The sequence below is a fragment of the Rhinatrema bivittatum genome, chromosome 8 (genome assembly GCF_901001135.1).
Source record: "Rhinatrema bivittatum chromosome 8, aRhiBiv1.1, whole genome shotgun sequence".
NCBI classification, from domain to species: domain Eukaryota; kingdom Metazoa; phylum Chordata; class Amphibia; order Gymnophiona; family Rhinatrematidae; genus Rhinatrema; species Rhinatrema bivittatum.
Genome location: NC_042622.1, coordinates 133,787,154 through 133,813,187, shown reverse-complemented (window position 1 = coordinate 133,813,187; position 26,034 = coordinate 133,787,154). Strand labels below are relative to the sequence as shown.

Genomic DNA, 26,034 nt, shown 5'->3' with positions numbered 1-26,034 from the left:
GAAAGCTCCTGTCCAGTCCTTTGCAACTGGAATTCTAGGGATTTATTGGCTCTTTTCAGACTACTGGGAAATAAAACTGGATGAAGAAGGAAAATTCTAGAACAAAGGAGAAGCAAAAAGACAAAGTACCGGACTACCTATTTTAGGGGGTAATTTTCAAAAACATGTACATGCAGAAATCCCAGTTTCTGGGCATTCATCCCTGTTTGAAAATCAAGTTTGGGTGTATACATTTAAACGTACGTGGAAAAATGATTTTGCATGTACTTTTACACATAGGAAATAGACTATGAAGGGCGGAGTTGGGGTGGGAAAGAAATGTACGCACATACTTTTGATTTTCAGAAGTTTGCACATAAATCCACATACACAAAGCCACACTTCCTCTTGAACAGGAGTGACATTCAGCAAGTATGGCACAGGGGATTCCATGCACACCTGAGAATTTTCAAAGCAGATGGTTCTGCATAAAAAATATCTGCAGACGTTTTAGCCTGTGCAGGCTGTTTGAAAATACCCAGAGAGCTTGTGTGTTAAGGATAGCAATGAGACTAGGCATTTTACTCTTTACTGCAGGTGCCAACAGTCATATTCCAAAGGAGAACTCTAATGTTAAACTTTATGTTCTCTAGGCAGTGGAAAATGCTTACCAGGCTGCACAAATAGCTTTAAAATATTAGTTCCTATGGGGTTACATTCTTAGGAACATTTTGTTTTCAGTTTTTATTTTTTATTTTTTTTATTTCTTTGCAAATGTATCAGTGTTACTTACATCAAGGACAAAAATGGGAAAAACTGGTGGGATAAAATGACTTGTCATGTTTCTGGTTAAATATAAGTTTTGTTCTTGTGGTAATAAACACTAATAAACTCCCAGGAAAAATCAAAGAAAAACTGAAAATGAAGGTCTAGACACATGCTAGAAGATGGTGTCTGATCCTTTGCTTTATAAATATCTTTTATGTATGAAACCAGAAAGAGTCTTCTGTGATGTTAGCTCATCCCATCTTCCACTGAAGGCGCTATACCAATGAATATATCTAGCATAAGACTTGGCATTAGTCTTCTAAGTAAAGTAATAATCATTTTAAAACCAATTTATTCCAATAGGCAAACCAGCATTTTCACTTTGTTAGACCATAAGACTGAACAGAATTTTAAGAAAGGAGCTCTTTTAATATGTAAAATCTGTTCCTCTCAACCACTATGTCCCCAGTGTAAGTGAACTGCTAGCAGAAAGCATGAGATGCATTCTGCTACCTTGCTGTTGGGTTTGCTCATGGTCAAAACATTTCTCAGAGGTCGTTTAGATTCTGGTCTTTCGGAGGACTGTTTTGTACCACTGTACCACGGTTGGCAATCAAGAAGGCAGCAGCCTCAGTTTCCATGTAAGGAGCTACATAAATCTGTTTGATTTGAAGCTTTCATCATGATGTGGAATGGACAGATACTACTCTGGATGCTAGTGCAACTTGTCAGAATTCTAAGAGGTTTATCTACCCCAGTGGATTTTGTGCATGTCTTAGACAGCATAACTCTGTCCCATATGTAAGAAACTACTTTTCTGTGTGTGCGTCTTTTCTGTGAGCTGAAAACGAAGCTGCTGTGTATCTTTCTCATAGAAATGTAAATAGGCTCTTGAATGGAAAAGAACTTGATTGTAGAATACAATTGAGCAAACTTGTGGAATTTGGAAAGGGTGTTTGCCAGACTATGGCGTAAGTAGTGATCCAATGACAAATAGCCACATTTATAAATATCTACAGACACAATGCCAGGCAAGGAATAAAGGCGGAAAAGCATTTGGAGGCTCCACAGACGGGAATCCTTTTAGGCACAAAGAGATGATTATAGCACTGGGTCAAGCCTGCAGGAACAGTATGTGGAAAGGCACCAAATCATTCAAAAGGCTTTCTCATTTAAGAAAAGGAAGCTCTTTTTAAAGCATTCCTTGTGCTCACCCAAAGAAACCTGGGGTTATTGTCTCTATTTGGTTTCATAAGTTGAAATCCAGACTCTCTGAGAATATATGGTGAAAGCTATCACTAGTTTCTGTAAACAAAAGACAAATTTTCATAAATAAAGAAGCAAGATTTATCCTACTAATTAGAATGAAAGGCAGCGGGTATGTTCAGGTCTTTTTTTTGTCAGTTTCACTGCAGTGGGTGGCACACGTGTGGCTTACACGTATCAGTCTGTAGGTAGCAATGGAAACATAGACTGAAGAAAAAAAATACAAACAAGATTTCCAGTGTTTGGAGACTGGGCAGTTCCATGCAGAATCCTGGAGTTTCTAGGTCAATCCCTGTGTTGGGTTTGTGGCATAGTGGACTCTGTTGCTATGGAGATGACTCCTCCCACGGGGAGGGGCCCCGTGGGGAACCACAGCGATAGGCTAGACTCAGAGAGCAGACACTGGAGATGAAAAGCTTTATTGTACTGCTGTAGATAGATGGTAGAAATGCAGGAAGGTAAGGCACTGAAGTCCAGCAAGGTGTCAATATGTTCAGACAGCCTCAGATGTAGAAGTCTCACCCTGATGTACAAGGTTGGTAGTGTTCCGCAGAGCGGGATAAGCCGAACCTGGTGGGTGGTATGGAGAGCTGGATCATAAAGGTGTAACCGTCTCAAAGGTACTCACTGAAGAGTAGTGCTGGAATCTTCCTGGTTGATAGTGAAGGCGAACCAGAGGTCCATGATGCAGGATATACTGAGCTGGATAGGCCCTCGTGGAGCGAGTACCTGGGAGCGCAGAATCCTGAAAAAAGAATAAAGACCCCCGAGGAGCGGTTGTCTAGTTAGTAGAAAACCCCGAAGGGTAGTGGGAAGCGAGAGGCCCCCGAGGAGCAGGTGCCCAGAGCTTCCTCAGGAGCGAGATACCCCGAAGGGTAGCGAGGAGTCTAAGTGTGCAGCTTAGAAGCGGTCAGAGTAGGTAAACTGAAGTCCTTGCTAACTCGTTTGTTGGAAGTGGAGCGGAGGCTTAAATACCCAGAGGTATTGAAGTCCTGCGGTGGGGACGCCCCCGAGGTTCCTGCCATGACATGTAGATAAGCGTAGGCAGCGTACGCACGCCCTAGGAGGCCATGGGAAGGAGCACGGTGGACGGGGACGCCCATGCTGAGTTGGAGACGCCGAGGGTTTCGGCACTCGACACCGGAGGCAGCCATCTTACTCATGGAGGAGGAGGAGAGGCAAAAAAGAGGTGAGGCAGAGCGGTCGCAACTTTCTGCAACCGGACACAACACCCTGAAAGTGCCAGGTATGGATAAGCCAAAATGAGTTTGAAAGTGTTAACACTGTGATTTCCAGTGGGGGAAAAGTGGTTTATGCATGGGAACCTGTTGCCAGTGTTCTTACATTTATTGTTATGCTGCTAGAGCCTTTGTTCTAACTAATGTTCCTATGTTATGCCATAAGTGTAGAGTTGTCATCTGGTGCCACATTTTCAGGATGGATATATCCAGTCCTGGTTTTACCCCATTGTTTGCATGATTTTCCTATTGATTTCCCTAAGAAAAGCAAGACTGCAAGATACAAAGTAAACAAGCAAAATTCGGCATACATAGAAATGACGGCAGAAAAGACCAAACGGCCCATCCAGTCTGCCCAGCAAGCTTCGCACTTTTTTTTTTCTCTCATACTTATCTGTTACTCTTGGCTCTTAGTAACCTTTTGGTTCTGTTTCCCTTCCACCCCCACCATTAATGTAGAGAGCAGTGTTGGAACTGCATCTAAGTGAAATAGCTAGCTTAATTAGTTAGGGGTAGTAACCGCTGCAATAAGCAAGCTACACCCATGCTTATTTGTTTACCCAGACTATGTAATTCAGTTCTTGTTGGTTGTTGTCTGTATATAGATCCACTTTTCTTCATTCCCCCTGCCATTGAAGCAGAGAGTTATGCTGGATATGCATTGAAAGTGAAGTATCAATTATTAAAGCTCAAGAAAACTCCATTGGGATTAGTTCCAGTCCAGATTCCTGTACACTAGGCTAGTCGGGGCCAGGGATGCCACAGAGGCAGCACTTGCAGCCCCTAGAAGTATTATAGAAATCTCTCTTTCTCTCTAGTGACACCTGCTGGCTGTATACAAAGAATGTTTAAATCAGACCTTAATGGCTGCATTGCATTTCAGGAGTATGAAAGGTGAAAAAAATTCAGAGTTTGGGGGGGGGGGTTTGCCAATTAAGAGGCACGTTTCTTCCCAGAATGGGCCAACAGATAATTCTGGGATGGTATCCTGGATTTTAAATTGTTTTGTTGTTTGTATACAGTATGTCTTAAGTTATATGGTGATAAATCGTAATACGCATTGAACTACTTGTCCACAGAGCTGTAGCTAACCTATGGCTAATATGGCCTTGGCTGCAGGTGCCATTGCTGAAGGATACCATGCCCCCTGCCACCTCAGCGTGGTCTCTTTGTCTCAGGACTGAGGATGGGGGCGGGGGCGATGGTGTATTTGCATAAAGGTTGCACTATGGCCTGGCTGTGAACTAGTGTGCGCTCAGGCCCTGCAGTGGCCCCGCCCCATATGGCTTTCTTAAATAATAGGAAACTCATGTGGAATAGGGTTGGGGCTATGGCAGGGCCTGAGCACGTGCTGGCTCAAGAGACAGACTCCCTGCTGAGTTTCATTTTCCTTTCTGCTGCTTTGGCTGCTTTGTGTCAACCCCCCCTAATCCCAGGCGAGAGGAGAAGAGGACCTGGGATGGAGCCATGGGTAAATGCAGGGCAGGGGGTTATGGATAAGAGATGCTGTGTTAGGGGACTGGAGGAGGGAGGTAAAGATGGGGACAAAGAATGGGGGATTGTTGGTTGGGGACATGAAGTAAGAAATCATGTAAGGTGCTGGGGAAGGAGTGAGAAACTGGGATTTGGGGCAGGGGTGGAGGAAAGAAAGTGGCAATGCTGGGTAGGTGGATGGGGGAGAGAAGGGCAGTACTGGCTAGAAAGTATGGAGTCAAGGAGAGAGAAAATTCTGGGTAGGAGAGGGTGTGGGGAAAGAGAAAAGGACGATGTTAGGTAGGGAGGAGAGAGGCACAATGTGGAAGGAAGTAGGGGTGGGTGGTGAGAGAGGGACAATCTGAAGTGGGAGTAGAGAGAGAGAGAGATTCAGGGCAGAGGGAATGATGATCAATGTTGGAGACAGAATCAAGCCTGGATTTAAGCACAGGTAATGTAGACATCTGCCTCCGGTGCCAGAACATTACTGCCACCCCCAGTATCCAGGTCTGCAACATAGGCATCGTTTATTCTCTCGAGCGGCTCCGACTCTGGAGCAGCAGCAACTGGGGTTAGAAACTTCCGTGCAGGGCCTTTTGCAGCCGTCACATTCTGACAGGCCTGTTATTCCCTTTTGAAAAACCAAAGCTTTAACCATCTACAATAAGGTGTGCTCGGCCATGTGCTCAGGTTAGCACCTAGTTGTGCACACTTCTTCGTGTGCAAACTATACTCCTGATTAACAAGTTGTTGAGTACAAAAAATGTGTGCACAACCAAGCAATAACATATAGTACAAATTTGTGCTTCTTCATGCAAACGCTATGTAAAGGAGGGCATTATCTAATACTGCCCAATGCAAAGAGGTGCTTTGACTTAACTCGTATCTTCTTAGCGCTGGAAACATAAATGATATTCAGAGATGGAGTAAAGTTTTCAGGGCAAATGTTAGTCTGTTAGCAGAAGCTGGTGTTCTGGTGCTGGGTCCTATAGTCTAGATTTATGCATAGAAAACATGCTTCGTGCACACACACTTTCTGCATAAATTCTGATTAATGTGCGATACCCATTTTTTTTGGTGTACATTTCTGGTTTCTCTTTTTTTTTTATTCCCAATGGCCCTAGTCCAATCCTGGGGTTAGAGAATTTAGGAAAGGGTGTGTACCATTCATAACAGCACCTCCCGTGAGGCTTGCTGGAGTGGTGAGCTCCTGTGTGAATGAGGGGGAGTTGGAATAGTGTTGCAGACTTAAGTTGCAGCTGAGAGATTCAGGAGTGTTTTTGTGTTCTTCCTGTTTCTGGTCCCCCAACCTAGAACTTGAGTAACACTGCCCTTACCAGCTTCTTCACAGGTCTGGAAGTGAGCATTCAGAAGAAAAGAGTTTTGTGAGTTTTTGTCTGTTAAGACCTGTGCCGACCCTGGGAGGCTGTTTTCCCTACCTTGGAAGTCAAGCAAGATCCTATAACTCCTTTCGCCCAATATAAGAGGGCAAGATGGTGACATTAGAATCTAGGGGTCGTGTATGGAGCAGTAAAAGGCTATATGGTAAGGATGGCCCACATTTGTCCGTAGCAGGAAGGAGTATGCTAAGTGAGAAATTCAGATCATATATTAACAGGCATTTAAACTAGAGAATGGGGGTGGCAGGAGATGGCCAATAAAATTGACATGTCACCCCTAAGCAATACAGGAAGTGGGAGGAGAAAATAACAAAATCAGCTCAGAAAAGGAGTCTAGGAAGTACAACAAATCAACTGAGAAAAATTGGAAAGCTATGACTACAAATGCTCATAGTTTGGACAATAAAATCCCAGACCTACAGGCCCTAAAGGTGGAGGTGGACTTGGACATTGTTGCTGTTACAGAGACATGGTTCATGCATTCTCATGATTGGGATATGACCATACCAGGCTATAACTTAAGGAAGGACAGAGAGGACAGAAAAGGGGGAAAGCTAGCTCTTTATGTCAAAAACAATATCCAAGCAACTGAACTGCAAGGAATGTGGGGTAAAGAAGAAGCACTATGGGCCGTCCTGAAAAAAAAAAAGATGGTGCATCCATTTTTACTGGAGTGGTTTACAGGCGTCTGACTCAAATGGAAGATATCCAAAAGGTGGGAAAGAAAGGAGACGTGCTGCTTGTTGGAGATTTGAATCTACCAGATGTAGACTCGAGAATCCCTTCTGCGGAATTTAATAGAAGTAGAGAAATAGTGGATGCCCTCAAGGAGCTATGTTCAAACAAATGGTAATGGAACCCATGAGGGGAGGGAGTTATACTCGACCTAATGCTCACTAATGGGGATAATATGTCTCTAATGTCAGGGTGGGTGCCCACCTCAGCACCAGTGATCAACAAACAATATGGTTTGATATTGCAAATAGGGTACAGAGAAGTCACACACAGACCCAAGTTTTTTGAATTTCAAAAACACAGACTTTGTTTAAATGGGGACGTACCTGGAGGTAGAGCTAGAAGACTGGGGTAAAATGAGAGAGGTGGGCCAAACTAAAAGAAGCAATTACAAGAGCAACAAATCTGTTAGAAAAGTAAACAAAAGTTGGAGAAATAAGAAACCGATCTGGTTCTCAAAGGAGGTGGCTGTTAAAATAAAAACAAAAAGAACAGTGTTCAAGAAATATAAAGGATCCCAAAAAGAGGAACACAGGGAAGAATATCTGGTGAAACTGAAGGAGATGAAGAAAGAAAAAACAAAAAGTCAGGTGGAAGAAAGGATTGCCAAAGAGGTAAAGTGAGGTGACAAAACATTCTTCAGATATATCAGAGAAAGGTCCGAAGTGGTATAGTGAAATTGAAAGGTGACAAAGATCAATGGGTGGAGAGTGACAAACAGATGGCTGAAATATTAAATAAATACTTCATTTCCGTATTCAATAAAGAAGACCCTGGAGAAGTACTGTCTCTAGTTGACAAGACTGTGGATGGGGGTGGAGTAGAAGAAACTCCATTTACACAAGAGAATGTATGGGAAGAGAGAGGAAAACTGAAAGTGGACAAGGCCATGGGGCCAGATGAGGTACATCCCAGGAGCACAGAGATGTGCTGTGAGTCCGCTGAAGGATCAGTTCAGTAGAACCCTGGAAACAGGAGTGGTGCCACAAGATTGGAGAAGAGCAGTGGTGGTCTCACTTCACAAGAGTGGGAGCTGAGAGGAGGCTGGAAACTACTGGGCAGTTAGCCTCACCTTGGTGGTGGAAATATTAATGGAGAATCTGCTGAAGGAAAGGATAGTGAACTATCTACAGTCCTGTGGGTTGCTCAACCCAAGCCAGCATGGACTCACCAGGGGAAGGTCCTGTCAGACACATCTGATTTTTTTGATTGGGTGACTAGAGAATTGGATCAGGGAAGAGTGCTCGATTTTTGGATTTTAGTAAAGCTTTTGACACAGTCCCACATAGAAGACTCATGAACAAAATGAGAAGTCTGGGAGTAGGTGCCAAGGTAGTAGCATGGATTGCTAACTGTTTGACTGACACGGACAGCATGTAATGGTAAATGGAACCTACTGTAAAGAAAGAACAGTGTTAAGTGGAGTGCCACAGGGATCGGTTTTGGGACAGATTCTGTTCAATATCTTTCTGAGCAACCTGGCAGAAGGGATAGAAGGAAAGTTTGCCTATTTGTGGATGATAGTAAGATCTGCAACAAAGTGGACATGTCTGAAAGAGTAGAGAGAATGAAAAGTGATTTTAAAAAAACTTGAAGAGTGGTCAAAGATTTGGCAGCTGGGATTCAATGCCAAGAAGTGTAGACTCATGCATCTGGGGTGTGGCAATTCAAAAGAGCTGTATGTGATGGGTGGTGAAAGAGACTAATGAGCAAGGACTGTGACAGGGACCTAGGTGTGATAGTGTCTGATGATCTGAAGATGGCGATGCAAAGTGACAAGGCGATAGCTAAAGCCAGAATGCTGGGCTGCATAGTGAGAAGAATAACCAGTAAGAAACTGGAGGTGGTGATGCCCTTGTACAGGTCCTTGGTGAGACCTCACCTGGAGTACTGTGTTCAGGTCTGGAGCCCTTATTTCAAAAGGGAATGGAGACAGGATGGAGGTGGTCCAGAGAAAGGGCTACCAAAATGGTGTAGAGTCAGTATGAGAAGACCTATGGGGAGAGACTGAATATGTATACCCTAGAAGAGAGGAGGCGCGGGGGTGATATGATACAAACCATTCAGATACCTGAAAGATTTTAATGATGTACAAATGTCAAACCTTTTCTGTTAGAAAGAAACAGTAGAACTAGGGTCACAAAATGAAATTCCAGGGGTGATGTCTCAGATCCAACGTCAGAAAATATTTCTTTATGGAGAGGGTGGTGGATACCTGGAATGCCCTCCCAGAGGAGGTGGTGAAAACCAAAACAATGAAAGAATTCAAAATTGCATGGGATAAATATTGTGGATCCCTAAAGGCTGAAGGATGGAATAGAGTGTATGGAGTAACTTGCTGGTGTGGCAGTTACTACCCTTCAACCAATAAGCCTTGATACTGTTGATGCAATTCCATCATTGCTTGATGCAACTCCCATCATTGTTCTCTGCTTCAATGGCAGGGGTAAAAGGGGAATTGAATTCATACAGCAACCAACAAAAGCGCCGACTTATATGGTCTGGGGAAACAAGTATGAGGGTAACTTGCTGATGAGGCATGTACTACCCTAAACCAATAAACCTTGATACTGTTGTTGCAATTCTAACATTTGCTTTCTGCTCCAACGGCAAGGCATAACGGGGAATTGGATTCAAATACCAACCAACGAGGACCCTATCTTTTATGGTGTGGGAAACTGATAAGCATGGGGGAACCTACATGGTGCAACAAATATTACCGAAAGCTTACTGGGCAGACTGGATGGACCATTTGGTCCTTTTCTGCCAACATTTCTATGTTTTTTATGTTTCTATTATGAAGCCTGCAGAGACGTGGTTCAAAATCTCTCAGATTAGTAACTAGTAATTACCAGGAAACGTGTTTTTTCTGAGGTTGCTCCTATGCTTTGAAATGCCCTCCCAGCCAGTTTGTGCCAGATTGCTGATTACAAGTGTGTTAGGAAAACCTTGAAGATGCTTTTTTTTTTTTTTAACTGAAAGTTTATTCTTGATGAATGTCCCTCTCTATATTTTATATTGCTGTTATTTTTATTGTTTACTTGTATTATTTTTGTGGCAGAACCCCCCCTGACCACCCCAACCCCTGGTCTCCACTAAAAGTTTCATTCCTGTAGTTTTATCACCTTGAGGCTATCCATCCCCTCTCGCCCTCCTCCAGCCTATGAGAGCCGGGATTGCTTACTCTTTGCTTTATAACCAGCAATTTTGTAGATTTAGGTGTGGCTAGTTTCAGTTCAGTACAGACACTGAACAGTAGCGATGTGTGTTTTGGCCTCCCTGGGAATTGTAAGAACTATTTCCACTGTGAGGCCTTTCCTCAGACAACTAAAACAGCTATTTGGAGAGGAGAGCCAGAGATAGGAGTCAAGACATCTGGAGAACCCCCCCCCCCCCCCAGGGAGTCACTTTCCCTGGGACCCAAGACACTGGCAGGTTTTGAACATGTGGAATGCATCTGGACCTCCGGTACCGTGGAGAAGAGAATCCCTCCACATGTAGGATGCCCCCAGCCCACCTGGGACACGTATCTTTCCACTCCCCGGAGGGTAAGCCAGTCCCAGGACCCAGCACCGAGGGGCACTTCCGCACACAGAGGAAGACATCAAATCTGCACGGTTTGAGCTTGGATGTAATTGGAAACCACTTTCTTTATGCAACTTATTTCAAACCCAATCATGGTAAACTTTTAATTTGGAACACCCCACAAGTCCAGCCTATTCTTTTCAGTGTACCTGTCCTGGAGAGCTAATAGTAACACACAGGGAAGGGATTTTACTCACACACCCTGTGCCTAGAAGGACATCCTTCCCTGGGGCAAAAGCGCTGGTGACTGTACAATTGGGAATTAACCGCAGGATTTTATTTTTTTTTATGACCCCCATCAGAATTCAGTAAATACCCTGAATTGGGGTTATAGGGGTTACTCTTTTTAGAGTATGCATCAAGAAACTGTGCTGAATTTCAGCACATAGTTTTAACACACTGCTTATTGAATCAACCTCTGTTAGAGGACTTGGGTAGCTGATCACTGTAAGAGGTCTGTTTTGTGCTCTACTTGAAGGTGATCTCCAGAATTGCTTTCAATCTCTTAATGGAGTCTCTTCTCATGTTTCTCAGAGGTTGAAAGGGAGACTGGAGTGATTTTCTTTCTGCTGCTGCATCAGATTACTGGGGTAATCTGAAGTGCTATCAAAAATGGAAAATTCGCCAAAAAAAGAATTAAAAACACAGAATGTCTCCTCTGAATATTTTTGCTATCCCTAATCATGAATCAGTCTATTATCGCATGCCAGACTGTACTCCTTCCTGTTTGTTTGTTTTTTGTTTTTTTTTTTTACTGGTAAGCAGAAATGTATTTATTTATTTAACATTTTTATATACCGACATTTGTTGGGAACATCACATCGGTTTCCAGAGAACAAGTAATGCAGCGTAACAGAGCTTTACAATAAACTTTATTTCAACTCGGGGGGGGGGGGGGAGAGACGAATTAAAACTAAAAACGGGGTAAACTATAACAGGCAAATGGCAAATCTGTGGAATGATATGAAAAGAGAGCAGTAACAGTCACATAAATCAGAGGTGAATAAGATGGAAAGGATAAAGGTGAAGGTGAGGAGTGGGAATGGCCGAGGAAGGGAGAAATCAATGAGGAAAGAGGTATGCCAAAGGAGGAGTTGGAACTATTTACATGTTCATGGATAATATTACTTGGTAAATTTACTAAGGTTTGACAAGCCTAGGTGGGAGACTGAACTGAGGTTTTTCCATGTTCTTTAATATGCGTCACAACCTAGAGCAAGCTGCACTTTATAAATGCAACCCAGTTAAAACATTCTTAACTGCAAGTGACATGAATAAAAAGCATGCATTGTTCACATTCACCCTTGACTTGCTCTCTCAAAACTCTCCTTACACTTCCATTCAGAGACCAGTCTTCTCCGTGAGACAGCGTCCCGAAGCTGTTACAAGCTGCGAGTGAGTCAGGGCAGGGAATGAGACTTGCCAGAAATAGGCTATGCCAGGAACAATTTGCTTTGAGCAGGAAATCCTCATCTGGCCAAGAACAGGAGTGAGCCAGTCCCCCAGTGAACAATACTGGATGGACATCATCCGGTATGGGAAATACCAGCATGTGCATCTGTACAAGAGCACACTTGGTGAAACCCGCTTTGAAGAATTCTGGGTAAAGCACCAGACTTGTACAAAGCATAGCTAGGCATTGGATACCTGGTAATTTTCTGACGTGCTCAGAGCATAGAAAGGTGAAAGAAAAACTAGGTCTAACAGTTGCAAATCATATGATAGCCAAAGTTTTGAGACTGTCTCTCTATAAAAGATTTAAAAATAGGTTATCTCTATATCGATGTAAGTAGATTAAACTGGCACCCAATAATAGGATGGCACGGTACTTTTCTAATATTTGTTCTGAAAAAAACCAACTATTTCCACTCTGCAGAAACTGTTGTACTGGTTTTTCCTTTAATAAATAAAATGGCAAACTGCACAGACATGATCTGGGAAGGGGTCCTACAACGAGCACAGGGCATACTGGCTACATCCTCATACAGAAGGGCTGAGACTGTGATAGTTGTCATCTGTGAATTGCCCCAGGAATGAGCAGCCACATGCCAGGGGAATGAAATCCAGGGCACCACAGATAGAGAGATTTCCGCTTAGGCAAATCGCCTTCCCTTTGGGTTGAGTCCTCCAGTGCTGGTGGCCAGCAAGGTATGAAAAGTGGGGTTAGACCTTTGGATCAACAGGGAACAAGAGGTCTAGAACAAAGTAAGGGGCAGGAATGAACCAGAAATCCAGGAACCCAGGTAGGAGAGCAAACAGGAGTGCTGAAGGTAGAAGCAGAAGATAATGCAGTCTTCTGGATACAGGAACGGAGCCAGAGTACGAGGACCAGAAGGTAAGACCAAGCTCTGGCAACTGATTGCTGAGACTGTCTCAGTATAAGTACGAGCCTATACAGGAAACAAGTTGGCTACCAGGGGGAAGTGAGGAACATAGAGCTGGGAGGACTAGACAGACAGTTAAGGTGGTTGACAGTGCCACCTGCAGGCCAGAGGAGCATTCAGTTCCTTATAGAAACTCTGGAAGATCTTTGTCAGAATGTCACTTGTTTTCATATTATCTGGTGTGAACATTTAAGAGGAGAGTGAACCAGGAGCTATCCTGTTTATTCTTCTTGGTAAGAGGGGAATTTCAAAACCCTCTTGATATTGGATGATCTGAGCGGTGCACAGGAAGCCTATCTCATTTTTTTACAAAGTGGCCTTTGTCGCCAGAAGGATTCTAGAGGCAGGTCAGTTAGGATCACTGTGGGCACAGGATTCGGTTTCACAGAAATCCTGTGTATTATGCAGAACATATGCCCAGATTCTGGGCCAGGCACAGGGGCGAGGAGAGAAAACAGGGCCAGGAGCAAGTCCAGTTTGAGTACTGACATGAATTCAAGGTTACTCTTGGGGGTTGGGGGGCTAGTTGGCTGCCCCCTCCCATACAAGCTGGTGTGGCATCACAGCTAATGATGTAAAATAAGTAACTCATACAACAGGGCAGCTGTCCATAAGTGCTTTCCTATTCTGCCTATCAGTAAATATGCCATGGCCGCATGTACCTCCCTATATGTGCACGTAAATCAAGGAGGAAGAGTGGGGCTCCTTTTGAACATGAGGCCAGGGATGGTCGCCCCACTCACCATCCCCTAACACCATCTGGCAGACTCATGCTGTGCACAGCTTAAACTTCTAGTGCATCCAGTAGGAAATCTTGGTAGCAAGGTGCACACACTATTGGCAAGGAGTTATACATTTTCACAACAGGGTCCTTGATACAGCCCCCCAGTTTCCTGCGGCAACGTTTTCAAGATTCTGCAGCAATTGTGGCAAATTTGCATAATTTTGTATAAAGTTGCAGACTTTCACCATGCGAAAATGTCAATTGTTTTTATTGAAAATCTTACATTGCTTTTAACCCATATCTAAATTGCAGTATATGTAAATTTAAAATTTACCAAGTACAAAAATCAGCTATTTATCACGTAAAGGCATATGCTACAAGCTAAACTGTGAAATACCAGTTTTGAATTGAAATACATTGTAACCATCCCTTTTTTTTTTTTTCATATTTTTTTGAGAGCGTTCTCATGGTCTTTCAAATGAGTTTACGTATGCTGAGGCTGAACTGAACATCAGCAGAGTTTGTCACCTGTTAATTGAAATTAAGGCCATTTCTGCCAGGACTTTTTCTGCTGGTGTATGGTTAGTCACACATACAGATATGAAATCCTTCTAAAGGAACGTCACTCCATCTAGGAATTATATTAAAATAGTCTTTGGTTTAAAACATTCTGACTGCTTATTCTCCAACCTTACCCCATCCCTTCAAACTTGGAGGGGAGGGGCTGGATTAGGAAGCAGCAGTCTCTCATCTCCTATTCTCTGTAGACTGAGAAGAGAAGGGCTGAAGGAGAGAGACAGAAAAGCTATTGAATCAGCCCTGTAGGCACAATAGACTGCAGCTTCTTTCAGAAGATTGAATTGCCTGCTGGGGGGACGTTCACGTTTGTTGTTCGTGTGGGCAGATTGTAAATTATGTCTCAATGGCGCCTCAGAAGAATCACAGGATCCTGGGGACACTGATTATTGCCTCGTCTTATTGTGTAGTGCTGGTGTCATAGTGCAGCATCTCAGCATAGACTATACGAGACTTGCATAATCGAAAGGTTTTCTTAGGTGTTATGCTGCTTTACATGAGGAACTTGCGTACAAACAATTAACAGGGCATTAAGACAATTAATTTCAATTAAGAGTTTTGGCTGAACTCATAAACCTTGACAACTCCCATGGGTTAATATAGATCTCTAATACCTCACTCACCCATCTCCAATGCATTCCTTTTCAGAGAGCACAGCATGTTATCCTGATTCACACATCTGAAATCCACCAGGGCCCAAATTCCACTTACTCTTTCATTTGGTTGTTTACATGTGATGTAACTTTTTTTTTCCTTCCAACTGAGGGATGTAGTCTCATACCGGTCAATAACACTGAGCACATATTTATAAGGCAATGAACAGATGGTCCTGTATAATTCATGACTGTATTATTTTACAGTAGGGTGTGACTCCCAGATCTCTTGCTGTGTTCTTGAATCCATCAGCCTTGGCAATGCTGTCTTTTTAAGCTTTAGATACTCGTGGTGCCAGCCACTGTGTGCACGCTTGAATAAATCTGCACAGCCTGTGCTTGTAACTTGGACAGTTACTGGTCACTTTAGATAGCCCGAGACAAAGAATACAGCCTCAGTGGACATGTTAGCAGAGGAAATGGTTTTTGTGTTTAGTACTTCCCAGAACCAGCATGCAGGGATCTGGTCCATCTTATGCCACTCGAAAAGGAAGGCCTCTCTGTCCCTTCAATATAAGCATAATTTTTGCAGGGGTGTGCTGCTTTCATGCCATGCAGAGGGTATTTGGATGCCAGGTCAGAGAAGCTGTAAGGCCAAAGCTCCCGAATAAAATTTAAATGGGTTAAAAAGAAAAAAAAAACAGGTTATGCTGAGGCCTGGCACAAACAGAAGAAATGATGCTTCACACGGTTTGAGTAAAAGCAGATTGTTAATCATGATAGGCATTTTGTTCAATCTTTTTGAAAACAACTTACACTTTCCAATTTTGCATGTAAGGACTATGTTTGTGTCTCAAACTGGGGATAGTGAGTCCTTGGGCTGCTATTAAGTTTATTCAGCCTATCCTGTGCGAGCACACAATAGGCCTTAACAAGCAGCAGCTGATACACCACAAGACTAGCTCTTCTGCCTGACCAGCCCACCTCCCCCTTTGATTGAACCCTCAAGTTCTGGAGACCAGCAGGCCTTTCCCGGCCAGGTATGAGGAAGGTAGGTAGGTGGCCAGGCTGAGGTCAGGGAAGGCAGAGAGCAAAGTCAAGATCTAAGCTGAGGTCAAGGCAACAAGAAATCAGGCCAGGGGGAGAAACGTAACAGGATAAACAGGAGTGGGCAAGGCAGGAACACGCTGAAGCAATTAACACTGCAGAATGCGCAGGAGACCTGTTGCAAAGGCACTGGAAGGTGGCTCAGAGCTTCTCTTTATACCAGGCAAGATGTGATGTCACCTGTGCGTGTCACAGGAAGTCCCACCAACAGGTCCTATAAAAGGACTCAGGAACTGCAGGAAGTTCTGCCTTGGATGCAGCATGATGCCGGAGGCACTTCAGACTAGAGGTGTGAGGGGTGTTACAGTTTGTTTTGTATTGCATAGCATAATTGAAAAAGAACTAGGTTGGAAGAGAAGCCACAAGAAAATGAACTTTGACAAGAGTTGGGGCAGCGTGGGCATGAAAAGGAAGCTGCTCAGGCACAGACTAGATGAATGTCACCTTCCACACCCCCATCTACTATTTTGCTTCATGGTGTAATAGGAAGGGGCTAGTACAATGTATAATGCACACCCAGATCATATGAAGACCTTTCACGTTTCAGTGTTTCTGAATAATACTCATTCCTTCATTCCCTGATTGAAAGCAGCATCTATCTTCTCTTATGCAAGCCATTCATAGTGGTGAATCGGAGCCATCAGCCCGACACTGGCAGTGTTTCGACCATCCCATCTTCCTCAGGGACTAAGAGGTTTTCGCTATATTTGTAGCCTTCCTCAACGCCATGTAGCCATCAGACTGCCAGTGTCGGGCTGACGACTCCAATTCGCCACTATGAATGGCTTGCATAAGAGAAGACAACTTCTAACTAAATAGAGCAAAGTACAAAATAATATCAAGAGAGTGCTATCTGAAAAAGACTATTATTAATTTTAAAAGAACACCTTCGGTGGCGGGATATTACTAAAGGATAAAAAATGATGTTGCTGAACATGAAATAATACAAAGAAAAAATTAAAAAGGTATCTGTGCCAATAAGGCCATTACCTATCTATGGTGTAGCCTAATGAGCAATACTGGACATCTGTGTACATAAGAGAATATTGAGTCCTCTGTTAGATATTTTGTAAACCCAAAAAGTCCTGTCAATTTTTGGTGTGATCACTCTTTGTTAAGCGACAGAAGTTTGTATTATGATCTATGTGTTACTTAAACTACTCTTCATTGATCAAGTTGATGGTGGTGTTTCTCCACTTCCATTTTTGCTGCACAAGTTTGTGATGTCACTAAGGGATGAAAAGGCCACACATTGGGGTAGATTTTAAAAGAAGCGCGTGCGGCGTACATGTGCGCGTACTACCCAGCGCGCACACGTGTATGCTTGATTTTATAACATGCACGCGCCGAGCTGCGCTGCCTTCCCTCGTTCCCTACCCCCCCCCCCACCCCACCTTTCCTTCCCTTCCCCTACCTCTCCTGCCCTTTCCCCCCTACCTTTTCCTTTTTTTTTTTCCCAAAACTTACTGACCCCACCCCCCGGGACCGCCCCGGGACTTACACACGTCCCCGGGTCTTTTTAAAATAGGCCCGGCGTGCCTAATCCTTTTAAAATCATTCTTTACCGGGTAGCTATTACTTATCATGTTTTGGCTTCTATGTGGGTGCTTTCCTTCTTATTGTTTGATACGGATGGTTACTGTTACCTGGCTATTGACAGAGTGTTTGAGCTGTATTATGTAACCCATTGGAGTTGAACTGGTTGTACTGTTTTCAATAAATTACAAATAAAAAAAAAAAAAAATCCGTCCCATTATAGGTAGGAACAGTGTGTATCTTCAGAAGTAATGATGGGAATGGAAGATGAGTTACAAGTACAGTGAGTTTAGACAGACTGAAAGCTATGGCAACTGTGATCGTGGTCTTTGTGGCAATGTGAATGCCTTTCCATTGGGAACAGAAGTGAGCTCACTCTCCCTTGTCACACACACTATCAAATAGGTTTCACATAGGAAGCACTTTCAGGTCACCTCAGCCAGGCATATAAGGATCAATTGTCAGGGACCTGTTTCTATTTTGGTTCTGAATGAGTACAATAAATTTGAAAACTGAGCTTCCCCTGCAAAAGAAAAAACTGGATTGGGTGCAGGGCCTCTCTCCTATACTCTATTTCTGGACTCGCTTCCTTTGGCATCCAGACTTTCTAGACCTCTTTCTCCTATTCCTCCCACACACACACATACACACCCTTAGCTGGCAGCAAGAATGGCATTTTGTACCTGCTTCTGCCTTCTCTGTCAGCAGATTCAGTCTCAAGGCATGACCTACATGGTGCCCTGTAGTTTCATGGGGCTTGCCAGTACCCTGGTTCAAACCTGCTGCAGGCTGAAACTGGAGGAGGAGGAGGCTGATGCAGGGATGAAGTAAACTCTCCTCCTTTTGACTGGGGGAGGGGGAAAAGGAGGGATTGAGAGAGAGACAAAAAGGTTGCTCTGAGGTGGGGTCTGAGGAGGTCAAAAGCATGTGCCAGAGGGATGGGAAAAACCAAAAACACTATGAAAAACATGCCTTCTTATCCCAATGAAATCACCAGCAGGAATCCCTAATAAAATCAGGTCCTTAACTTGACAGACAGGGTGGGGCAATTCTTATCTCTGCCTCTGCTGCTCTAGCTGTCATTATCACTCCTTATCCCGGTCAGTTTTATCATCTCTCCTCCTTGGTACTCTACCATTCCAGGTAAATGATTATAAAAGTTTCTATACCTGAACCCATCCTCTTGCCCCTGTTCTTAGCACTGTGCCCTGTATCTGTTGCAAGAAAGATTCCTCTGATGTTCCTCCTCTCCAAAGTTGGAGAGCTTTGTATCTCTGTGCCCATTCAGAGCCACCCAGTCCTTATACCTTCTAAAGCAATTCTCTTGGGTACCCCCTACTTGTTCCAAACTATGAATTTCCTCTATGCTTGTGGTGGGCAGTACCACATGTCTTCGCCATCTTCTTTTTGCAGAAACTAGCAACAGATAAATGTGCCATTTTATGGGCATGCAGTACCGTATAGGCAAGCGTGGCAAGCTATGATAAACCAGCTTCCTGCTCCCACGAGCTTCTCATGTGTTGGAGCCTTACAATGTGGACTGAACTGCGTGTGGATCTGAGTGATGTGTTTTGGACCTATTGAAAAGGGGTTTTCAACCCTGCAGCAAATGCAAGCCGCCGCATTCAAGGTGAAGGAATATAAAAATGCATCAGAAGCCTCTGTGTGCGCTCCTGTGAATAACAAATGTTCTGCATTAACCCGCATCTAGCACGCAGGCTTAACAAGTTGGGAAAAAGTCTGTTCTGTTTAGCCCGCTCAGGAACAGCACTATATAGCTAGCAGAGCAGGGCCAGTGCAAAGGTGCCCTAGGTGAACCTTCTGCCTTGCTGGCCCCCCCCCCAGGTCCAGACTCCAGACTCCAGCCCCTGACTCCCCAGACCAAACACACAAGTAAAAATTATGTAACAAAATTAAGAAATACAAAACGTCAATAATAGTAAAACTATACTAGTAAAAGGAATATTTCAAAATGGCAGACAGTGACATCCATTAATTAAAAACTAAAAAAAACCCAAAACATTCCAGTTCCAAAACAAAAATTGAAAAACAGCACACATATCAATTAATAACACTAAGGAGGGGACTACTGTTCTATTGTCATTGTTACAGTTTTAAAAAGTAAAATAAAGAATATAGAAAAATAACAAAACTTCTTGGGAACTTTTGATTTCCAGATGCCCTGAGATGATTATGGATTAGCTGATGGGGTAGGGAGTGGGGATTGTTATGCACAAATTTTTCTCTCTCTCTCTCACTCACACACACACACACACACACACACACACAAAATCAGTCTTAGGTTCCTTGTCTCATTCACACATGTACCTTTATACAGGCTCCCTCCCTCTCATTAACACTATCATTCTCTCCTACACACACAATTGCTCACATCTACCCTCATATAAGCTCCCTCTCTCTCACACTCACCTACACATTCCCTCATAAAGGCTCCCTCTCTCTCCTCTCATACAAACACTCTCTGTTTCTTGAACAAATACACACCCTTCACACAGATTCTCTCTCTCTGGCACACACACCATTACACAGGTTCCCTTTCTCACACACACATGCACTCTCCCTCCCTCACACAGGCTCCCTCTCTCTATCTCTCTCACACACACACACACACACACAGAGGTGCCGCTGGTGGCCTGCCAAGTCTGCTTCTCACCAGCTGCAAGCGTGGCCCGCCGAGTCTCTTCTCTCGGCTACGAGCAGGATGGGTGCCACTTGCAGTTGCCGAGTCTTCTCTCTGCCATGAGCAGGATGGGCTCTGCTTGTGGCCCGCCGAGTCTCTACTCCTCTTGCCTGCAAGCAAGATGGGCTCTGCTTGCAGCCCCCCATGGCTGCACTTTGCTTCCCCCTACTGGTTGGTGCCCTAGGTCACTGCTTAGTTTCACCTAGTAGATGCACTGGCCCTGCAGCTGAGGAGCAAGCCAAAGGAATGCTGGGAAACCATTTAAGTCAGAAAAAGTGCAATTTGTCTATCTCTGTGTGTGCGAGGTGGGGACAGTTGGAGCCAGGAACCAGGTAGAGAGGAGTGCATCTGGTAGCCCTGCAATCAGTTCTTCTCCTGAAGAGCTAATTATCAAGAGAGAGAAAAAGAAGTCTGCACTGTTCTTGCTTCATAGCTGAACTACATGTAAAATCCCAACAAGGGACAGTGGAGCCAGGAGCTGAGAGACTGAGAGACTTCCTGTCCAAAGATATCCAGACCCAGGAGTTCTTGACTAGATCACCTTCCTAAGAGACTGAGTTAAATAATCTAAACTTTGCACAGAGAGTATTTTAGCAAAGGAGGGAGAAGGTTTATTTCCTTGCCTTTTGTCCCAAAATTCAGTATCTCAACTTAATCACTTCAGCCTTTCAGCTGAAGTCAAGCATAAACCCTTGTTGGCAGGTACTGGGAAAGAAAAACTGGTGGACTGCGGTCTTTCTGTAAGAGACTGAAACCAGGCCCGCTTTCTGTTTCGTACCAACTAAACCATTGGGAAAGTTCCCCAGGAGAGGGAGGCTTTTCACACACTGCAGTGCTCATCTATTTGGTTTGACATATAGCTAGCTCCACCTTCAAGAGGGACTTCATTTTCTTGATTTGTTTTTTTTTTCCCCACATAATTTTGTGTTTGGGACAGGGAGCACCCTTTATAAACTGGTGACATTGGAGTGGATCTGTTCCCCCACCACCACCACCTTTGAGTACTTCGGGGTAAAGACAATTTTTGAAAGTCATGTACTTCACTGCCTTTCCACCCACTTTCTCTATTAGCATTCCCTGTCTTTTTACTATCCATATGAGAATGTTGGCTGCCCTGGCTAACAGGCCATACTCAGTATTATTTTTGCATTGCGTGATATAAAATAAGAAAACTGCAGGTTTATATTATACTTCACTACTCTTTTTCCCATTTAATGTTCTGGTTGGATTTGTCTACTTACACGATACTAGTAAAAGGGTTAATTACTGTGTTATTCTGGTGAGATGATTTTATCTAGTCTGTGGTGCCACAAGTGAGAGGTTGTTTGGGAAGGGCTCAGAATTGTGGTATCTGGATTACTGGGACCCTGTCTAATCCACCACTCTGGCTACAAACACAAAGAGAAATCATATTAGTAAATATAATTTCTCATGTGGTACTCCCCACCCCAAGCTTAGGGGTAATTCATAGTCTGGACGAAGGGAGGGGGGCACAGAGTGGAGGCATCGGTGGAATTGGAAAAATTTTCTTTCTTTGCCTGTACAATATCCAGACCGGATAAGTAATACCCAACCACCCTTTGTGACCTACTGTAACCATGGCCTTGCGAATTCTAGAAAACTGGGACAAGTGGGAGGAGGTTGATGTAAGTAGGGCCTTTTTAATGCAGAATATTCCTTTGGGCACAGAATTGCAAGAGATGGCCAGCATTATAGAAACAGCAACAGGTTGGCACAGTATAAAAGTGATAGGCCAAACCTGTGACTCTGCACAGGAAAAATTATACTAACTCAGTCCAGACCCTTCCCCATGAGAACACTTGTAGAAGGGGCCATCCCATGAAATTTACTGTGCATGGAGCCCCTGGTAGAGAAACTAATTCAATACCACGTGATAGCACTCTTGCAGTGGAGCTCACTGACTTTTTGGCTCAGAAGGGAAAAACAGAACTAAAGAAAATGTTTGTTTGCTAAAGCAGAGACTACTCCACAAGACCATGCATCTCTTATACTGGCTATAGGCAAAGTAATAGAGGCAGCCAGAAAGCCCCAGAATGACCATAGCTTTTACAAATGATTGAGAACTTTTTCTGGTAAGATACCTGTCCCTAGAGGGGAAGATAATTATGAAAATTGGATTGAGCAAGCCACCCAGATGGTCCCTGAGTGGGAATGCTCTGCTTTGGAGAAGAGATGGCGACTAAGAGAGTCTCTGGGGCCCTGTTCTGGAGATTTACGGAGCAGTGAAAGTTGAGAATCCACTGACCTTGAGGAGTGCATGGAAGCCCTGGACAGCACATTTGGCACTACTGAAAGTGGGTCAGACCCGAGTTTGCAATTCAGACAGACCAGTCAAAGAGAGAGAGAGAGAGAAAAGCTGTCTTACTACTTGAGACAGCTGGAGGCTTTGTTATGGGGGAGATCAGAAAAGAGGGGATAGTACCTGCTGAGAAATATATGGCCTTCTTGGAGCAGTTAGTGCAGGATGTTTCACAGTCTGACGGATATGGATACATTTTCAGCTATGGGAAAGGAAGGGAAAGCTCCCAGGCTTCCTGCAGTTGCTAAAAGAGATTAGAGATGAAGAGGAACAGAGGCAGCCAGCCAAGCATTGTTGGAGAGTCAACTTTCCAGGGAGCAGCTGACCAAGACCTTTGTTAAAGTTGCTGAGGTATCCTACCTGACAGAATCTGTTAAACTACAAGAGGAGGTCACCTCATTGAAAATACATTATGCCCCTATACCTTCTCAACCACAAGGGTTTCAGCTGGTTGCCCCTACTACCAGTGCTGGCTGGGGTGAAGAATGGTTCAGATTACTTGCTGACTTGCAGCAGGAGATAGCGGCTTTAAATGTGGCCTTGGGGCCTGTTTTGGCAACTACCAAGACTGTGCTGCCAACTACTCCCTCGCGAGGCCCCTGGGAGAACCCTCAAGAATCCTACAGCTAGTCAATCTTATGAGCCAGAGCCACTGGGGAAAGGATTCTGTTATGAGTGTGGCCAAGATGGTCACAGGGCTAAAGTCTGCAGAAACCCAGAAGATTTACAGTTGGTGGTAAGAGATTAATCCGTTCCTCACCTCCGGGAAAATTCAGAGGGGCTTGATAATGGAGCAGGTGAGGCCCTGTGATGCTACCAGCTCCAGCATATATCCCATGGACCTTCATTCAGAGGCTTCCAGCCAAAAGGGCCCAAGACCGTGAAAGTAGAGAGTCATCCTGCGAAAGGACTCTTGGACAGTGGGTCACAAATTACCATCTGAGACACTTAACTATATATCCCATAGAGGGAGGGGTTGACCATCTGGAGATTGACTGACTGAGTCAAACTACTTCTATCGAGTATATGTATTAGTGGATGCAGAATTCTCTGAAAATGTGACAAGGGGTCCAAGAAACCGTTATGGTCTTGGCACTGGTGTGTCCTGAGTACTTTTTTCATCATTGGAGCCAATGCCACTTTGTTCTAGCAGCTGGCTAAGAGATGTCAAGAGCTGGCAGAGCTTGACTATGCCAATGTGTTAACCCTCCACCCATTCTGCCTCACAGTCTACCACCAGGGAATACCGTCAAACCACCTAATGATTGAAGAGGATTTGGGTCCAGTTTGGGGTGCTTTCCCCCAGCCAGTTAAATTACATCCTGGGGCTACCCTGTTTTTTACCTGCCACATAGAGCTTCCCCTAGAGGAAAAGATGCAAATTGTAATGGTGGAAACCTTCCACATTCTCGGCTACCTGGAGGACTGCTAGTTCAATGAGGGGTTATACCCGCCCAAAGTTTGAAAGGTTACCAGCTTCAGGTCTGGGTGCAAAACGAATCCAAAAAAGAGATCACCTTGGGAAAGGGCTTCGAGAGAGTGTAAGTTCAGGCTATGGACACCATGGCAGAAGGAAGTGGACCCACCCCACTAATCGACTCCTTGCTGTAACTTCAAGGACTCCCCGATCTCCCCCAAGTGGAAAGAACAATTAATTCAGCAACTGTTCAAACATGGCAATATGTTTTCCACCCATGAGAGGGATGTGGGGTTGGCCAAAGAAGCAGAGCACCCTATACCCCTCACGACACCCATACTTTCCTTGAAAGGTCATGGTGACTAGCCTCGGGTGACACTGAGGATGTCCGAAAGCACCTACAGGATCTGTTGGAATAACACAGGAATCAAGAAGCCCCTATGCCTCCCCCACTATGGTGGCTAGGAAGAGGAATGGTGCAGTTTGGATGTGCATAGACTACCAGAGAACTATTCCAGACCAATGTACCCTGCCAGGATAGATGCCAATGGATGTATGCTTTGAAGTGTCCAACAGCAACTCTGTAAGAAGCCATTTCAAGTATATTGAGGACTAAAGAGCAATTGAACCTGACCTATTAGGCAGCCTCTGAAACAGCAGGAAGCCAAAACGCCAGTAACAAAGTCCAGTATGATGCCAATGTTAAGAATCATGAACTGAGTGATAGGGATCATGTACTGATGAAAACATTAGGTATTCCAGGAAAGTGTATGTTGGCTAGTCGGTGGCACAAAGAACCATATCTCATTTTCTCCAAGTTACTCAGTAGGCAGGTAGGTGTGGTATGGCCAGAAAGTGGTCAAGGCCCTGAAAGAACATTACACCAGAATCACCTGCTTCCCTTAGGGCAGATGGTGTTATTGCCCTTACTTGACACTGCTCCCTCATCTGTGCCCCAACTATAGAGACTCTGATGACTGAGGGGCCAACAGGGTAGCACACCTGTGAGCACAAAGGTTCCCCCAGACCAATTAGTAGGACCATCAGACAATGAGGTGTCTCAGTCAGAGATGGGATATTCTGCTACATTCTCACACAGGAAGAGTTCTGATCCCATCAAGTTGGTGAGGCTTTTTACCCAAATATCAACAGTTAAACTGCCAGGGGCACCATGCCTTCAGACAGGTGAGAATCCCGCTAACCCCCTCTTGCACTGATTCAAGCACCTCCTTCTGTAACCTCATTGCTGCCTATGCCTGAATTTTTTAGGGCCACTCTTGTTGAGCTGGGTGAACCTTCAGCATCAAGGACCCCCACCAAACCCCTGACTTGAGCTAATGAATGAGAAGGGTGGGATTTTGGGCAGTGCAAAAACACATGGATATGCAGAACCCTGCAAGGCAACCCAGGTATCACTTGATGCACCTTGCTACAGCAATGGTACGGAGGATGATCCCCAGTTGGGAAATGGTGGGGGAGGGGAACAACCATTAGGAAAAAGGGTGATTACGCCAGTAGAGAAGCTTACTTACAATGTGTTATGGGTACCCTCAGTAATTCCTCAGTCAACAGCCTCCTCGGTGGGTAGTGGCTAGTATAAAAAGAAGCTTGGGTCTGAATTAATTTGATAAAATGAAAGTTGTTAATGTTGCTGTTTCATTAGCTGGTGATTGAATTGTATTAGACTGAGGTTGTTTTAACCCTTTCCCTGTACAGAGATGTGAGGACACGCTTCCCAATTAATGGGGGGGGAGAGTGTAGCAAGCTACTATAAACCAGGTTTCTGCTCCCATGAGCTTATGTGCTGTTGTCTGGGTAGGCTAAACAGTACAGCCCTTTTCCAAACTTGCTAATACTGCGAGTGCTGGGATGCTGATTCTTAAAGAACACTTGTCATTTTCAGGAGAGCACATGGGTTTTTGAAGTATTTTTATATTCCTTCACTTTGGCTGCTGTGGCTTGCAGTCTCTACAGGGTTGAAAACACCTTTTTGTCAGGTCCAAAACACATCATTCAGATCCGCATGCAGCTCAGTCCACATTGTAAGGCTCCAACCCATGAGAAGCTCATGGGAGCAGGAACCTGATTTATCGTAGCTTGCTGCACTTGCATATAAGGTACAGCATGTCCATAAAATGTGCAAGAACAGTAATGGAATTCAAAAGTGCATGGGATAAATGCAGAAGATCCTCTAATGGTTAGAGGATGGAAGTGAACAAATGAGGAAACCTT

At 44.2% G+C, this 26,034-nt stretch overlaps 1 protein-coding gene across 13 annotated transcripts in view; it reads left to right on the top strand.

Annotated features, from left to right (window-relative positions):
- The window catches only part of LOC115097412 (dual specificity testis-specific protein kinase 1-like), a 175,179-nt gene that overhangs the window by 49,678 nt on the left and 99,467 nt on the right, over window positions 1–26,034 (top strand). Inside the window, exon 1 of one of the 13 annotated variants that reach the window (XM_029613200.1) lies at window positions 3,145–3,259. The exons of the other annotated variants lie outside the window; for them this stretch is intronic. Within the exon in view, the coding sequence (XP_029469060.1) occupies window positions 3,175–3,259 (85 nt within the window). The 5' untranslated portion in view covers window positions 3,145–3,174. Of the gene's footprint in view, window positions 1–3,144; window positions 3,260–26,034 lie in introns of those variants that run through there. 13 annotated transcript variants of the gene reach the window in all.